Source organism: Mesoplodon mirus (assembly GCF_964341445.2).
Source record: "Mesoplodon mirus genome assembly, chromosome: 8".
NCBI classification, from domain to species: Eukaryota; Metazoa; Chordata; class Mammalia; order Artiodactyla; family Ziphiidae; genus Mesoplodon; species Mesoplodon mirus.
Window position 1 is genome coordinate 112,356,237 of NC_138984.1, and position 18,197 is coordinate 112,374,433.

General features: G+C 44.9%; 2 protein-coding genes across 2 annotated transcripts in view; both read right to left on the bottom strand.

The window, feature by feature from the left end:
- Nucleotides 1–379: 379 nt before the first annotated feature.
- Nucleotides 380–10,472, bottom strand: LOC309809387 (cryptic protein-like; the record flags this gene model as incomplete). The annotated part of the gene is made up of 6 exons (XM_082630442.1): nt 380–501; nt 8,711–8,820; nt 8,982–9,096; nt 9,827–10,000; nt 10,091–10,140; nt 10,450–10,472. 6 exons carry the CDS (start codon nt 10,470–10,472, stop codon nt 380–382), a joined length of 594 nt encoding a protein of 197 aa, XP_082486568.1.
- Nucleotides 10,473–10,574: 102 nt separating this feature from the next.
- LOC309809388 (tripartite motif-containing protein 43-like) overlaps nt 10,575–18,197 on the bottom strand; it is a gene marked incomplete at its 3' end in the record, with an annotated part of 45,970 nt that continues 38,347 nt past the window's right edge. The window contains exon 7 of the mRNA XM_082630443.1: nt 10,575–10,607. Coding sequence (XP_082486569.1) covers nt 10,575–10,607 — 33 coding nt within the window. The remainder of the gene's footprint in view (nt 10,608–18,197) is intronic.

Genomic DNA, 18,197 nt, shown 5'->3' on the forward strand with positions numbered 1-18,197 from the left:
ACAGATGTGAAGTGTTGCCGCAGCTCTGTGTGGGGCTCAAGGAGTGCTCAACGGGGAGCTGTTTTCTGGGAGGGGCCACATGTTTGGTCTACTCTGAAATCATCAGAGATTCGGGCTGACGGGCCCCAGCCTCTAGCGTCTACTCCTGCGCTTCTTACTCGTATACCCAGGAAAGCAAGAAAGGCTCTTTCATGCAAATGTTTATTCAACAATACAAATATGCATCTAATGCTCCACTTGATAAGAACTGAAAGCAACCTATTACCTACAACGCAGACAATACAAGAGGACAAGCAAGCCCGGCTTCCCCACGCAGCAGCGCGGCCACGCCGGGAGGCCAGGCGCGGTTCAGGTTCCCCCGGGTGGAACTGCGCTCCCGTCAGCGGCCTCCCCCTTCGCTGAGGACGGATTTCAGCAGGAGGCTGGGCAGGAGGAGGAAAACATTCCCCGTGAGCCGCGTTCTTGGTCCATTCGAGTGTGAGGCGAGAAAGTCCTTCAGGTCTGGAAAAAAAAACCCGAGAGTGTATGAGACAGGCTGTGGCAGGCTTGCTCTGAGGGAGTGAAGCAGAGATGTCTGCACCTGCTCCGGTAAAGCCCTTTTCTCGCTGGGCCTCCTCTCGAGGCCTTGCCCGGCGGGCTCTGCATCAGCCGCGGAGCCTGAGCCGCGGCTTCCCGGCCACGAGGAGCGCAGCGCGGAGCGCGGAAGGAAGCCCAACGTGGGGAGCGCGGCGCAGCTCCAGGAAGACGTGCTTCCCTTTAGCTTGCACCTTCCTCGCGCTGAGGCTGGAAACACAGGGATTTTTGTGTAACCTGGAGAGCTGAAGGGGGATCCGTTGGCTGTTTTTAAGGCTCACAGAGAAACAGCCCTTGAGCCCTTCTCATCTGGCACATGAGCCGGCCAAGGGGATCGTTCAGAGTTCCAACCTGTCATTTAGCAATGCAGGTAAGTGGATCTGATTTAAAATAAAATAACATAAGATAGCTTGCACCCATCTGTTGCAAAGAAGGTGCAACTTTTCTCCCCCATTAGTCCTGACTCTATTTCTGTGATTAGAGACCACTTACTGAAGAGGAAAGCACCCATCCCTACAGCAACGGCGGATATCCCCACAGAGGAAGTTACAACAAGGCGCAGCTGCAGAGCACGGGGGACGATGCCCCACCCGGAGTGCTTACCACCCTGCTGAGGCAATGTGGCTCCTCCACTGCAGGTCTCACTCTGAGCCCCAAGGCTCTGTGCGTCTGGCTTTCTATATAGCTAGGACCCCAGCCCAAAGGTGTTGAGTGGGAATCTCTGGGGTAGTGAGACCGGGCAAGGGTCTCGGCCAAAGTCGCCGGTGGTGAGTGGCTACCCTGTGAAGCTGACAAGCCCCACAGGCATGGCCGCAGTCTGGGGCACCAACTCCACTAAGCATTCTCACAAGCAAGTCTGGGCTGGATGTGGGGTCAGCTGGGCTGAGGCCGATGAGGAAAGGGCCAACTTAAAGGGACCTTTTCCCCAGGGCTGATTGGCAGAGGCCAGCCTTCTCTTCCCCCGCCAAACCCGCCAAACCTGTCTTCTAGGATTCCTCCAGAAAGTGCCTTCTGAACGTGAAAACCTGTGGTAAGCATGAACCGTCAGAAACTAATGAGTAATGATGAAGACGAGCCACCGCAGCAGGGACCTGACCTGCATCTGTCCATAGGTGACTACGGTGGGCATGTCCAGGAGGCCACGCTCAGCACAAGACTGAGGTCAGGCCCACTCCAGACCTGGGCACCATTCCCCACACCACCCCACATGGGAGAGGGTTGTTCCAGGGTACTAGAACCCCACAAAACAGGAACCTTAGCATGTGGGCTCAGAGGAGGTTCCAGAAAAGCTGATGATACAACAGGTGGTCCCAGCGTGAGAATCAGCTACAGGTAAAGAAGGGGTCAGCCTGTACTGAGCTTCACTGATTTTCCCCTGGTGGAAGGGAACAGGCTGCCCACAGAGAGAAGGATTCAGGCCCTGTTGGCAGTCTTTTCCTGTATATGAACTCAAAGGCCATTGTTATAGTCAGCTTTGTGAATTTGGTTAGACGGAGTCCATCCCTCAAGCAGGGGTCCCCAAACTGGGGCCGTGAGCACCATGCAGTGTCCTTCCCAGGGGGCCCAAGGTCACCCATTGAGCTTAGCGAGAAAATATTAGAACTTCCACTATATACTGATAGGAAAAAATTAAAATGAACTTTATTAATATTTACTGTTCATTAGAATCTATAAAATCAATGGTTCTATGGCCTGTCATTATTTTATGTCATACCAATAAGGAAACTCTGCTACCGATGGATGATTTACTATAACCTGAGATTTTAATTATACACTTATCAAAAGGTCTCTTTTTAGACTCACGCAGACATAGCAGAGATTTTTATCATTATGTTAGTCTTAGGCATGTATGTAAAGGAAGATATAAGTGAAATCAAATTTGTGAATGCTCAGCCTGTGTCACTGTGTCACCACCACTGAGTGGGGATTTAAATGGAGACCACCTGGATGAGGATAATATCTTGTTTCGATATGAGGTCCAGAGCCAGCATTCCCCAAACTTTCCAATTTGAAGATACCCCTGAATGCCCCTGGAAAGCCAGATGGTTTCGTCTCTGTGATGACACCCAGAGAAGCTCCCCCACTGAAACGGCACCTATCATGGGAGAATGTCCCAGAGGGATCTGACAAAGGGCCTGCTCTCTCCTGGGCAGCACACCCAACTGCTGAGAGCCAGCTGGGGCCAGGACCTAGGAGGGCCATCCTTCCAACAGGCCCACAGGCTGGCTCTGTTCATTTGCTTGTTGGTTGGTTGGCTGACTGCTTTGCGCCATAACTGTATTTTTTAAAAATTGGGTTTGAAGGTGAGGCTTGACCTGACCCCGATCTGACATTTACATGACCTGTTTATCTCTGAAGACATTTGAATTTGCTACTTCCCTGTGTCATTATTTAGACTCTAAATTTTAGAACATAATGGTTCTTGATACTAAAGAAATACTTAGTTCTTTGGGCTCTGTGTAGGAAGAATCACCCTCTTGGTAAAATGAGATCTTGGGCTGAATCAAGGACTGCTTGCTCCAAGGTTGTCATTCTTCTTGATTTTTTTTTTTAACTCTAATTATAACAGTGCTCATCAATTAATGGTATAGTGGGTATTGTTCACCACCTAAAAACCACATTTCAGTAAATTTGCATAGAAGTGCTAGATTATGAAGTCATTTGTTTAACTTCATTGTATTGATGTGAATACGGTTGATGGTGATGATAATAAAGTAACAATATTTTACTTTATGTATAATAGGAAACAGGTATAGGGCCTTTTCATCTTAACAAACCAATGGGGTAAATATTGCTGCTGTGGAGACTGAAGCACAGTTATTTAACCTTTCATAAAGATCATGAACATTACAACAAGTGTTTTGGGGGGTTTGAACAAGTATTTTGGGGATTTCCCATGCTTTTTTTATATGCCACATTGCCTCTTTAAATGCAACATTAACAAATGTAAATGAAGAAAATGGTAGAATGATAGTTACTTGTCTTAAGCATATTGTATTTAGAGCACTGAAAATTGATTGTTTTAATGTCATATAATAGTAGGTAATAGCTTATATGGTGTTTCTTCTTTGGCACTATATTTGGAACTAAAAGGTCAAAGGTCATCCATTCAATATTTATTTAGAATTATTATGCACAAAGCATTATTTTAGGTCATGGAACAGAAAAAATTACAGAATAGCTCACACCAACAAACAAGATTATTTTGCATAAATTTTATCCCGCCCTGCACCCTCACAGGGCAGGTTATCCTGCCCTTGAAAAGATACTATATTGGGACTAAGAAAGCCTGTCAAACTTGGACCCATAGAGTATCAGAGCAGGGAGAGCCCTTGGAGATCCTTTGGCCTTTGGGTCCCTGGAGGAGCCAGAGGACCACAATTTTGTAGCATGTTGTTATCTATTTGTGATCCCCCATCCATATGTGTCCTTTCACATTAGAAATATATTGTAAATAGTTTTCCATTCTATCTTCCCTATACTCTTCAAAGTCATCATAATCTTCCATTAAAGGAGTTAAAACATTTACTTACCTATTATTCTGCTGTTGGATTTACAACATGGTCAGATTTTCAATATTCTAAATAACACTATCAAAAATATTCTTAAAAAGCCCAGAAATAAACCAACACATTTATGGTCAATTAATCTATGACAAAGGAGACAAGATTATACATTGGAGAAAAGACAGTCTCTTCAATAAGTGGTGCTAGGAAAATTGGACAGCTACATGTAAAAGAATGAAATTAGAACACTCCCTAACACCAAACACAAAAATAAACTCAAAATGGATTAAAGACCTACATCGTAAGCATGGATACAATTAAACTACTAGAGGAAAACACAGGCAGAACACTCTTTGACATAAATCACAGCAGTATTCTTTTGGATTTGTCTCCTAAAGCAAAGGAAGTAAAAGCAAAAATAAACAAATGGGACCTAATTAAACTTAAAAGCTTTTGCACAGAAAAGAAAACCACTGACAAAAAGGCAACTACTGAATGGGAGAAACTATTTGCAAATGATATGAGCTAAAAGGGGTTAATATCCAACATATATAAACAGCTCATACAACTCAACATAAAAACAAAACAAAACAAAAAACCAGATTTAAAAAAATGGGCAGAAGAACTGAGTAGACATTTTTCCAAAGAGGAAAGGCAGATGGCCAACAGGCACATGAAAAATTGGTCAACATCGCTATTCATCAGGGAAACGCAAATCCAATCCACAATGATATATCATCTCACAACTATCAGAATGGGTATCATCAAAAAGAACTCAAAGGACAAATGTTGAGAATGTGGAGAAAGGGGAACCTTCGTACACTGTTTGTGGGAATATAAATTGGTGTAGCCAATGTCGAAAACAGTATGGAGGTTTTTCAAAAAGCTAAAACTAGAATTACCATATGACCCAGCAATTCCACTCCTGGGTGTACATCCGAAAAAAAAACAAAAACACTAATTCAAAAAGATACATGCACTCCAATGTTCACAGCAGCATTATTTACAATTGCCAAAGCATGGAAGCAACCTAAGTGTCCAGCAACAGATGAATGGATAAAGAAGATGTGATACACAAACACACACACACACACACACACACACACAGGAATACCACTCAGCCATAAAAAGAATGAAATTTTGCCATTTCAGCAACATGAATGGACTTGGAGGGTATTATGCCTAGTGAAATGTCAGATAGAGAAAGACAAATACTGTATGGTATCATTTATATGCAAGATCTAAAAAACACAACAAACTATTGAACAAAACAAAAAAGAAGCAAACTCACAGATATAGAGAACAAACTAGTGGTTACCAGAGGGGAGAAGAAAGGGGGGAGGGGCAATACAGGCATAGGGAAAATAAAAGGGTTATTATGGGATTATATGAAATCATGTGTGTGAAACTTCTGAAAATTGTAAAGCACTATAGAATTTAAAGAATCTTTCACTCAATTAAAAAAAAGATATATTTAGGACAAATCTACTCAGTGGCTCAGAGAAAAATTCAATAAAAAATGTGATTTTGCCAATAAAAGTTCTGGTTATATCCATAATAAAATTTTAGTGTAAAAAAAAAAGAAACATTCCAAAACAATATCGTCTTTAATTTATACTGATAATTATAGGAAGAGTCTGGAATGGTAAAGTGGTTAAGAATCAGACCCCGAACGCTTGTGCACTTTTGGTGGGAATGTAAATTTGTGCAGCCACTATGGAAAACAGTATGGAAGTTGCTCAGAAAATTAAAAATACAACTACCATATGATCCAGCAATTCCTTTTCTGGGTATCTGTGCAAAGGAAATGAAAACACTAACTTTAGAAGATATCTGCATCGCTGTGTTCATTGCACATTATTTACAATAGCTATGGAGCAAAAGAAATGGAAGCACCGTAGTGTCCATTGATGAATGAATAGATAAAGAAAATGTGAGCTATATACATATATGTATATAAAACAGAATATTACTCAGCCATTAAAAAAAGGAAATCTTGCCATTTGCAACAACATAGATGGACCTTGAAGGCATTATGCTAAGCAAAATAAGTCAGACAAAAAAGACAAATACCTCTGATTTCACTTTCTTGTAAAATCTAAAAAAAAAAAAAAAGAAAGAAAGAAAGAAAAGAAAAGAAAGAAACCAAACTCAGATTGGTGATTGCCAAAGGTGTGTGTGGGGGGGAGAGCGAATGGGTGAAGGGGGTCAAAAGGTACAAACCTTCAGTTATAAAATAAATAAGTCATGGGGATGTAATGTACGACATGGTGACTAGTTAATAACACTGTATTGCATATTTGAAAGTTACTAAGACAGTAGACCTTAAAAGTTCTCATCACAAGAAAAAAAATTATTACTATGTGTGGTGATGGAGGTTAACTAGATTTGCTGTGATTATCAGTTCTCAATGTATACAAATATCAAATCACTGTGTTGTATACCTGAAACTAATATAACGTTATATGGCAATTATATCTCAATTTTTTTAAAAAGTGTTTGACATAGTTTAGGGATGTGCTTATGTACTCTGTGAATGGTAGCAATTTTATTCACAGATTAATATTAATTACATATTAATTATCATTATGTCAATGTTTATATCAATATGCCATGGTATGTTAATTTATATTTTAAAATAATTTAAATGTTATTGTAAAATACCATATTGTTTCTAAATGAACAACTAACCTCTGTGATTATCTCTTAAGAAAAAAACAAACTATAGGAGTTAACCACTCTAAGCTTCAGTTTCCTCAAATATAAAAGGGATAATACCTATTTCATAGGCTTGATATGAGAATTGAATGGGATTACGTGTATAAAGTCCCTGAAATACACTGAGAGCTAATAAAGACAGTTATCACCATGATGATTGCCATTCTCACATCATCATAACCATCTATCAGCGCAGCTATCATTATCATCGTCATCCTCATGTCATCATAACCACTGTCGGCACAGCCACCACCACTGTCACCTGCCCTGAAGCAGAATCAATGGGTCAAAGAGTACAAAAGGTAACTGCCCTTTCTGCACCTGACAAATTACTCTGAAAGATGACTGCACTATTTTGTTCAACTTTGATGAGCAGAAGCCACATTTTCAGAGTCGCTGTCACTGTCCTTGGCAGACAGCAGTCCCAGTCTTGGATGTTTCCCAGGATGTGAGCAGACATCCTAGGACCCAGTTCCTGCTCTGTTGCTTCTGAACCCAAGCTGGCCTTGCTTAGAAGATTGGAAATGATCACAGCTAGCCCTTTCCCCACATCACGGCTGGGAGCACCGATGACAAGTGGGAAATGACTTCACCCGTAAGACTACATAGGCGCCATCTGCAATTCTGATGCTTATTCCATAATTTTGTCCTCCATTCTCTGGGGCGCTGAAAGAGCAGCTAGTGAATCAGGGGCACAGGCCCAGCAAACAGAGAGCCCAGTAGGGGAGGGAAGGAGGGAAAGGACATTGTACTATAATCACACTCCCCCCCACAGACACTGCGTGTGCCAGGCGGAGCTGGCTGAGAAGGGGGAGCAGCCGTGGGGTTTAAGGGCTGCACCTTCACTAAGCGTGTCACCAGACTGCTACTCCAGGTCGCAGAGGAGGGAGGCTGAGCATTCATTAAGTGTGTTCCTCCACTAGGGGCCCCACCCAGGGAACCCCACCAAGAGGGCTCCGCCGCCAAGACCGCTGCCTCTCTACTGCAGTCCTGACAGTGGACAAGGGGGCGTGAAGCGGGGATGAAGGTTTGTGCTACCACTACGCGTGCCCTTGGATAGTGGGATTTGCCCAGGGTTGACTGCAGTGCAGGGAGAACAGGAGAGTGGGCCTAAGGGCTTCACATGGAGCACACCCAGGGCTACAAAGAGGGCTGAAGGGCTGTGCCTGCATTAACTGAGCCCCTCACTGCTGTCCCAGCCAGAGCTTACTGAAAAGGCGAGAGGGCGATGGAAATGCAGTGCCTTCTTTACTTGTGTCCCTGGTCCCTGCCCAAGACGATGGCTTAGTAGCAGAGCATCTTGTTTGTTTTCTGACCTCGGAAGTTCACATTCCTTACTTAGTTTTACAAGCAAAACATTTGCATTGAGTTGGGAACTGTTCAGAATCTTCATAAACGCGTGTTCACCCTGCGTGTTCTCCACACCCCACTGGCTTTTATGTGGCAGGTCTGAGCTGTGGTTACCAGGCGCCTTGCTTCCCTGGGAGCACTGACGGGTTGGCCTTGAAGGCCATGCAGGACTGCTCCCGTCCTGCTCCGGCGTGCCCTCTGCATTTCACAGGTGAGAGGTGGCGCTGGCTTAGTGTAGAGAAATACCTGTCTGCCAGGCGCGGCTCTGCTTACCAGCTTGCGCGCTCCCCGAATTCTGCTCTCTGTAAAGGACGCTTAAGGACACTGTTTGGACATCACGTATACACTCGGCAATCGGGATATGGGACGCTTAGGAATAAAATTTTAAATGACAGTAATGATAATACACTCCGTGATTCACGACGACTTTCCCGAGTCATGAATCGACCCAGGTTGCCCATGCCCGGATCGTCTGGCACAGGAAGATCGCTATGGATCGCTGGGTAGGAAGGAGCAGCTGCCCCCGTGTGTGGGTTGTACGCACAGTACGCGGGTCTCCTTACCACAGCGGCCGGGTGTCTGGAGCGGGAGGCAGTGCAGGGCCGCAAAGACACACCTGCAGAGGCGGCAGCCGCGGAAGGTCCAGGCTCCGTGCCCCAGCGCGCCGCATTCGCTGCGGAGGCGCAGGCCCGGCGTCAGTGCGGCCGGCGGGCGCGCCACGCCCCCCGCGCGCCACGCCCCCGCTCCGCCACGCCCCTCGCGCCCCCAACCCCGCGCGCGCCCTGCGCCCCCTCCGCCCCGCCCCGCCCGCAGCTTGCTCAACCCTCCGCCTACCTGTTCCTCTGGTCGTGCTCGCAGTAGCGGCCGGTGAAGTGAGCCGGGCACACGCAGAAGCTGCCCAGCACGCAGGTGCCGCCGTTCCGGCAGCAGCGCGGCCGCGGGGGCGCACCTGTGGGGGAGGCCTGGGCGTCAGCTCCGCGCGCGGCCCTCTGCATCTGAGAAGCCCGAGGAGGGCCGAGCAAGATCGCCGCCGGGAGGCAATAAAATTGGCTCCCTGCTAAGAGTGTTTGCTCAGGTAAACCCTGCTTGTTAACTTAAGGATTGAAACACGAACTATCTGGGGTGCCGGCGGGTCAGGAAGGAGCCGGAGCCCTAAGACAGATGGGAAACCCTGCCCCCTACAAGTAGGGTGTTCTTTCTTTCTTCCTTTCACATGTTAAAGTTAGGCTGTGACTTCCCGAGATGGTGATTAAAGACAGGCCTCTCGGGCGGGCGGGGACCACCCACGGGTGTGAAGACGGCAAAAAAAAATTTTTTTTTTTAATTCCACCACTGCCCATCCACCCCCCACCTCCAGTGCGGACCCCCTGGGGGCCAGGGGTCTGGAGCCTGAGAGTCTGCAATAAGACTAACAAAGGTCTGCTATTATCCTGGGTTGGGATAGTTGCTTTAAATACATTTAAATCACAGTGCTCCGGACCCCGCAGAAAACTACCCGTTTAAAAGCGAACGCAACGTTTTACCAATAAAATAGTAAAACATTTTTCAGAGTAAAAGAGCACCTCACTAGGAAATATTTTTTACTTTATAAGGTATCATGATTTTGAACATGGTAAAATGTTTTATAAACTCATAGTTCACTGACCGAGATGACCTTTGTGGACAGCATCGCGACTTACGCTCTCGGAAAGTCCGCGAGTAAGGCAATGAACCCTGCGGCCTCCAGCCCTCCGCGCTGTCGTTCTCCTCCCTAAAATTACTCAAGGTCCAATCGAGTGTTTTCTGCTGGAGCTTCTGAGGTGTAGCACTGTTGATTTCTTCTCTACTACCTTTATATTTCTCTCTTTGATAGCCTTAAAAAGTTAATTGAAAATATGAGACTGATAAGGATTGAGAAACAAATACGCAACAAAAACTGAGACAATAAACAAAATGGTTCTTACTGTTTCCCACGTGGATGATCTGTAATGCCAAACTGATCATCAACAGAAGCCTAGAATATTTAAAGAAAGTTATCGAAGTGTAAAATATAAAAAAGTATGAGCAGAAATTTACATATGTATAAGATGTAATGCATTCGTATACAAATATATAAGTATATAATGTGTAGGTATATTTTTAAGGTACAATAAATATTATGCAGTCATTTTGTAACTTGTAGATTTTGATTAATGTTGAAAGATGTTGAGACCAAGAGTGTATGTGTCCCTTTAAGAGAAGGAACATCGTGCATGCATTGCAATTTATTCAGGCTCTTCAACACCCCTCTTGGCTCTAAGATCTAGATGATCTGCGTTCTTACCTAACCGAGTGGCTCCGGGTCATTTTCCTACTGACACGTCTGGTACAAAAGTCTCCTTCTCTCATGGATACATTGAGGATCTCCAAGGAAGTTGAGTCTGACAGTTTTTGTATTTGAAGGTGTCTTTACTGCAGGTCCTGGAAGAGCTGCATCAGGAGCTAAGATGGATAAGTACAGAAGACACAGGTATTTCCTACTCTCTACCCAGGCCACGAGAAACAGCAGTGAGAAACAGCAATGAAGTCTCTGAGTTCTGCTGTGCAACTCGCTTATGCAAAGGCAGGCTGTGACAGGCTGGGCCCAAAACTGAGCCTCAGGGATCATCCCCTCAATGAGACCCCCGCTGGGGGTGGGGGCAGGGTGGGGTGGAGACACAGCCGGATTCTCTCCCCAACAGTGTTTACTGTACTGATAGAAGCAGGAGTGGTCAACCCCTAATGTAAAACATCGGTGACCAAAGCAGCAAGCCTTTCCCTCCCTGAAAACAACAAAAAATTAAAACCTCAACGTGAACAAAAAAGTTTTCATAGGAAAATAGAGATTTTATATTGCACACTCCTTGTACTGGGAGATGGTGAGGGGCCCAACTAGAGAAGGGACCTGTTGTGTGGGACAGAATTTATCTCAGGTGGCCTCTGCCTGCAGCAGCTTAAAGCAGGGTTTCGGTTCGGTCAGAGATTGAAGTCAGGCCTCGGCAGTGAGCATGCTGAATCCTAGCCACTAGACCACAACCACCAGTGGCCAGTGACAAGGCCCTGGCCTGTCAGCTGTGTAGAAATGAACTTCCACATAGAGATGGAAAGTAGTGAAACAAGTAAAGTGTTTATTAGGAGGAAAAAGGGTATGTGTGGATAGACACACGGGCGGGCTCAGAGGAGAGTCACGCCCTCATGGTAGTTTGAATCACTTTTATGGGGCATTTCTGCAGGGTTTCCTTTGGCCAGTCGTCTTGCTTTGCCTGATTCTGAGTCTGTATTTGGTACATCTCAGGGTCCTCCCCTGTGTGCACATCTCTTAGCCAAGGTGGATTCTAGCGAAGAGGCCTGTGGGAAGGTTGACATCACTTACTGTGGGGTGGCACCCCCTCACTTTTTGACCCAAGGAGCCTTTCTGCACATGTATAGTCGGGAAGGTCTCCTTGACTGAGAATGAGAATGAGGAATCTGTGGTCTTTTATCTTCTATCTGGGCGGGGCCCAGCCTCCTCTCTCACTCCTGCTGTTCTGGAGTTTCTGTCCACAGGGAAGAAACTTCAGCTGTTCAGCCTGGGGCCCATCTATCTCCTGCCTCAGAACCAGCAGGCTTGAGTTCCAAAAGCCTTGAGTGGGGAGTATGAATATAAGGGGAGTCATTTCATACCTCCTTTCTGAGGATGCATCAGTATTTTCACAAACTGGGCCTTTTCTCTGTGCCTAGCATAGTGGTGAATGTATCATATTCATTACCCACTTAATACAGCACCCCTCGGGGGAGGCACTCTTATTACCCCTCATGTTTCGGTGAGGCTTAGAGTTTAAGTCCAAAGCTTTTGGCGTTTAGATCTTTGAAAAACATGAAATGCACAGATATTATAAGAAGGCTGCAGGGTGCCGGGTATCTGAAGACCACTGAGCCCAGGGGTAACTGCCACCTGCTAGTGTCTGATGAGGGGCCTGCTCTGTATCCAAGAGGGGAGTGGTTTGGGGGCCTCTTCTGGGTCTTGCTAATTTTCAGTTTTTCTAATTGCCAAAATAAGGACTGGGCCCTTTTATCACACTGCAGAGGACACCTTGCGACTCTGGATCAAATTGTTCTTTGATTTTTGCATAAAAACTGCTTTCTAAAAATAGCATGCTTCCTCCAAAGATGAAAGTCTTTGATACTGATTTAATGTTTTAAACCTTTAAATGGGAGATTAATTAAAGAGATGCCGTTAAATAAACTAGTAGGGAATTGGTGAGCCTGGTCACCATGAAGCCTCCCAAAAGCTGGGTCTGTGAGCTGCCAGGACCAGGACCTGCAGATCTGAGTGGGCAAAACTCAGGAGACACGAGTTTCTTCGTGAAACATCTGTAATGGGAGTCATGACAAATATACTTTTAGACTTAATGGTTATTAAATCTAAAACCATAATTTAGTTACATATGAAAATAAGTATATATATGACTTTAAATCAATAGAAATTTCTTTATGAGCAATGTGGGTTGTACACTAAAAACCATGGATAAGCTAAGGATTATATTTCTTTGAATAAAAAGTTTTAAAATTGTTCAGTTTATAAGATGATATTGAATTCAAACCTTTCTGACAATATTTAAAGTTTTATAAGTAGTTTGTAAAATCTACAGTTTCTTTTATTAAATTTTGTATTTTCAAATATACACAAAAGCTAGGATGATGATTCAATAACACTGGGTTCAACAGTCAACCTTTGCCAATCTTAACGCATTTATTTTCCTCCACACTTTTCTTTTCTTGGTGTTTTTTAAGGCAAATCTCAGACATCATGATATTTCCTACATCAAATAAGGTTTTGAAAATATGCATCTTATAAATGGAAACTGTAGAAAAAGGAAGGGAAATGTCTTGCCAGCAAGACAGGATTGAGGCTAGAAATAGGAGGAATGTCCCATCTCTGGCTGTTTGCTTAAGATCTGAAGTCAGCTCTGGATTGAGGCTAGAAATAGGAGGAATGTCCCATCTCTGTCTGTTTGCTTAAGATCTGAAGTCAGCTCTGGATTGAGGCTAGAAATAGGAGGAATGTCCCATCTCTGGCTGTTTGCTTAAGATCTGAAGTCAGCTCTGAGGAGGGAATGGGCTGAAGGCTTAGGGGTGATAAAACACTCTGACACTTGCTCTCATTTACTTAAAGGTCTTACAAAGAGTTTTGCATTTCACTAGGAGGAGCCCAGGTTTGCTTAGTTAATAAGACCCTGCTGGAAGGGGTTGCCGGGGAGCAGCTGGAGGCCCTGTGGTGGGCAGGCAGACCAACCCCCCTCCCCCATCCCATTCCCTCCCCCCTCCCCCGCCCTGTCCGGGGAAGGTCCTCTTTCTTGTTATCAGTTGTAAACAGATAAGACTGGAGCCGCCCCACCCATCAGACTCCTTTTGAGCTGACATAAAGTGTGTGGGAATTGGGATACCCCGTCTCAAGACTGGAGACCACCCCACCTCTATGTCTTTAGTACGTCAAACAGTCACTGAGGAAAATGTTCCACAACAAATTAAGTGTGAGAGAATTCTCTGGGAGCAGGTCATTGATGTGTACTTCTTGGGGGCCACACCTCAGGCCCTCTGCTCAGAATCCCCAGGGCAGGGCAGAGCTAGCATCAGGATTTTTAAACCTGCCCAGGTGTTTCTAGTGTGCAGCCAAACCTGTGATGTGTCCAAGTCCTCCTTGGCTGTGTGCTCCCTAGAATGGGAATGCTCAGCACAGAGCCTGGTGCACCACACAACAGTCAGTGCCCTATCATACCCACTTTTCAGTGAGGAAATTGAGATTTAAGAAGTTAAGAAATCGGGCTTCCCTGGTGGCGCAGTGGTTGAGAGTCCACCTGCCAATGCAGGGGACACGGGTTCGTGCCCCGGTCCGGGAGGATCCCACATGCCGCGGAGCGGCTGGACCCGTGAGCCATGGCCGCTGGGCCTGCGTGTCCAGAGCCTGTGCTCCGCAACGGGAGAGGCCACAACAGTGAGAGGCCAGCGTACCGGAAAAAAAAAAAAAGTTAAGAAACCACCTTTGGGATAGATGACTAACAAACAGCTGTGCAGGGCCTTGAACACCTGGGTTCATCTGATCTAAAATCTGTGTTTGATTCAAGTTGCTTTAGAATTATTGACTGTTTAATGTAGACTAGGTATACTATACTCACTAGTTACACAGATTGCTTTGTTTTATTGTCATCACATCCTTAATGAGATAGGAAGGGGGCAGGGCACAGCCTTTAAAAGAATGACAGCCGTTGAGGACATAACATAAAACTGGTTAGAACCAACTAGGTCCAAGATGGTGGACGACTGACTTCCACTAGACCTTGAGTCTCAGTATACACTCATCGTAATACATGAGCATCCTAAACGACACATCCACAGGTGCCATGAAAGTTCCCAGGCAGATCATAAAAGATCAAAAAGTGGATGGTGGCCCAATTCCTGGAAATCCCCGCCCCTTCCCCCAAATAGTTGGAATAATCCTCCCACTTATTAGCCTATGAAATTATGCAGCCCTATAAAAGCTGACAACCCCGTACCCTGGTGCCTCTCGCCTTCTGAGATGGCCCACACTCTGTCTGTGGAGTGTATTTCTTCCTGAATAAACCTTCTTTCACTTTACTATGGCTCGCTTTTGAATTCTTTCCTGCATGAAGCCAAGAACCCACACTCAGTGGCCGTCCCAGGGACTTGCCTGAGACCTGGCACGTGACCATCCTCTCGCACCCCACTTTCTTTCCTGCAACATTATGACATCGATACTAATTTCTGCATTTTGTAGGTGCGAAAAATGAGGTTTCAAGAGTTGAGGACTTGGGCTTCCCTGGTGGCGCAGTGGTTGAGAGTCCGCCTGCCGATGCAGGGGACACGGGTTCGTGCCCCGGTCCGGGAAGATCCCACATGCCGTGGAGCGGCTGGGCCCGTGAGCCATAGCCGCTGAGCCTGCGCATCCAGAGCCTGTGCTCCGCAATGAGAGAGGCCACGACAGTGAGAGGCCTGCGTACCGCAAAAAAAAAAAAAAAACAGTTGAGGACTTGCACAGTGCCTCACAGCAGTAACCAGCAGTCAGAGCCGAGCTGCTGCTCCAAATCCTTCCTGTGTGCCCACCTGAACCCGGCTGAGGGCTTCTATGGGACACAGTGGAGGAGGGTGGATGGAGAGACACTGCGCCCTCCTGCAGTACGGGAGGGATTTAGAGAGCAGAAATCCTGTACTGAGGTGGTTACAGGAAAGGGCAGGGCACTGGAGGGAAGGAGGCCCCAGGGGAATGACAGCAGGGACAAGGGTGGAAGGACAGGAAGAGAGGGTGTGGGTGGAGACGTGATGCAGGGCAGGTGATGGGGAGCCTGGATGCTCCTCCCCGAATTCATGCAGGCCTGAATAGGGATCAAGGGGGAGTTCAGAGGAAAGAAAAGTTAAATGTGTTACACATGTTTAACAACCAATGTTATTTTTCTCTGATTATGAAAAATGTATTCTGATGTTAGTCAGTTTGGGGAGTACAGAAAAACACGAAAGAGAAGATAAAAAGCACTCATATTGTCAGTCCTCAGACATGACTATTAGCTTTTTCATCCAAGTCCATTATTACCCCCCATGTAAAAACTGAGACAGAATTTAAGACAAATTTTTGGAAAACATGACCTGTGCACATATTAGGAGAAGCAGGCTGCAGAGTGCATGTGCAGTGTCTGAAGACCACTGAGTGCTGGGGTCCCTGCCACCTGCCAATGTGTCATAGTTTTAGGTTAATCCTAGGTGATTTTTATATTTTTATTTCATTGTAAATGGTATGTTTATTTAACTTTTCTCTTTGCTGCTTGTATTTAGGAATACGGTTGAGTTTTTTTTTTCTTTTTTAATTGTGGTAAAATATATATATAAACACAAAAGTCTTAGCTCAGGCTGCTATAACAAAACCCCATAGGCTTAGGCTGGAAGGCTTAAACACCAGACATGTACTCCTCATAGTTCTGGAGGCTGGGAAATCCAAGATCAAGGTGCTAACAGAATCGGTTCCTGGTGAGGGCTCTCTTCCTGGCTTGCAGACAGTTGCCTTCTCACTGTGTCCTCACATGGCACAAAGGGAGGGCAGGAACTGAGCTCTCTGATCTCTTCCCACCTTGAGGGTCCCACCATCATTGCATGATCTGAACCTCCCAAACGCCCCATTTGTTTTGCTGAAAGACGTGCTTTCAACTTCAGGTTCAGAGGATTCACCAGCAAAATAGCCACTCCACACATCAATAAGCAAGAAATAAGGAAATATATTAGTAGTAAGTTACAGTGTAAGGACCAGTAATATATATAGAGAGAGAGAAATGTACATACATTACTAAATTGGGAAAAACAAGCAATATCACCAACCTGGGAGAATTTGCATCACCACGTTGGCAGAGCAAGCAATATATAGAGAGAAAGAGATAAAAGCGCATACATCACCACCTGGGGAAACACCTACATCCAGATCCAAGCAATGCTGGGAAATCCCTGGAACAGCAATCTGGAGTCCCAGTTGGGAAGGTCCCGGTGCATCCATCCAAGGGGTGAGACTTCAGAGTGCCGCTCAAAGGAGTCCTGCTTTTCACGGCAAGCCAGTAGTCATCAGCTTACATGCAAATATGCAGCTCTGGCTATTAGCATAAATGCTTTGATACTTTAGTCGTAAGTTTCAGAATGTTCGCTGATCCCTGGGAACTGGCCAGATTCCCAAGGTCCAGGAAGCTTCGTGACTTACTCCCTTTTTTATCTGTTGGTTCTCAAGACCTACTTTCACCGTTTCAGCTAACCTGCACATAGTCCAGCAGTTCGGTATGGAGCTTCTTTCAGGGTCTTTGTTTAGTCAAAGGCCCGTTGTTGTCTCTGAAGCCTGAACAAGACTATTAATTTTCCCAACACCATTTCCAAGATACCATCACATTGGGGGTTACAGCTTCAATATACAAATTTTCAGGGGACCATAGCATAATTCAGTCCATAGCAAAATTTGCCATTTTACCATATATAAGTGTATCACATTCATAATGTTGTGTGACCATCACCACTAATTCAAAACATTTTCATTACCCCAAAAGAAACTGTACCCATGTAGCAATAAACCCCCATTGCCTGCATACCTGGCCACAGGTAACCTCTAATCTACTTTCTGTCTCTATGAATAATGCCAATTCTAGATATTTCATATGAGTGGAATCATTCATTATTTGTCCTTTTCCTTCTGGCTCATTTCACTTAGCATAATTTATTCAGGTCCATCCATGTTGTAGCCTGTATCAAAACTTTACTCCTTTTGATGGATGAATAGTATTTCATTGTGTGTGTGTGTGTGTATATATATATACACACACACACACACTATATATATACATACATATATATATGTATGTATGTATACACGCACAGGTATACCACATTTTATTTATCCATTCTTCTGGGAATTTTTTATTGTTGTTTTTGTTTTGGCTGTGCCCCGCAGCTTGTGGGATCCTAGTTCCCTGACCGGGAACCGAACCCAGTGCCCTGGCAGTGAAAGCATTGAGTCCTAACCACTGGATTGCTGGGGAATTTCCTATCCATTCTTCTGTCGATGGACATTTGGTTTTGTCCCACCTTTTGACTCCTGGGAATGATGCTGCAGTGAACACTGGTGTATACATACCTGTTGAGTCCTCGTTTTTTATTCTTTGGGGTATATACCCAGGAGTAGAACTGTAGGGTCGTATAGTAATTCTATGTTTAACTTTTTGAGGAACTGCCAAATTATTTTCCACAGTAACTGCACCATTTTACATACCCACCAACAATGTTCTGATCTCTCCGCATCTTTACCAACATTTGTTATTTTCTGTTTTGATAATAGCCATCCTAATGGATGTGAAGTGATCAATCATTATGGTTTTGATGTGCATTTCTCTAATAGCTAGTGATGTTGACCGTCTTTTCAAGTGCTTATTGGCATTTGTATACATTCTTCAGAGAAATGTCTACTGAAGTTTTCCCTATGTTTAAATGGGGTTGTTATTCTTTTTGTTGCTGACTTGTCGGCGTTCTTTCTATATT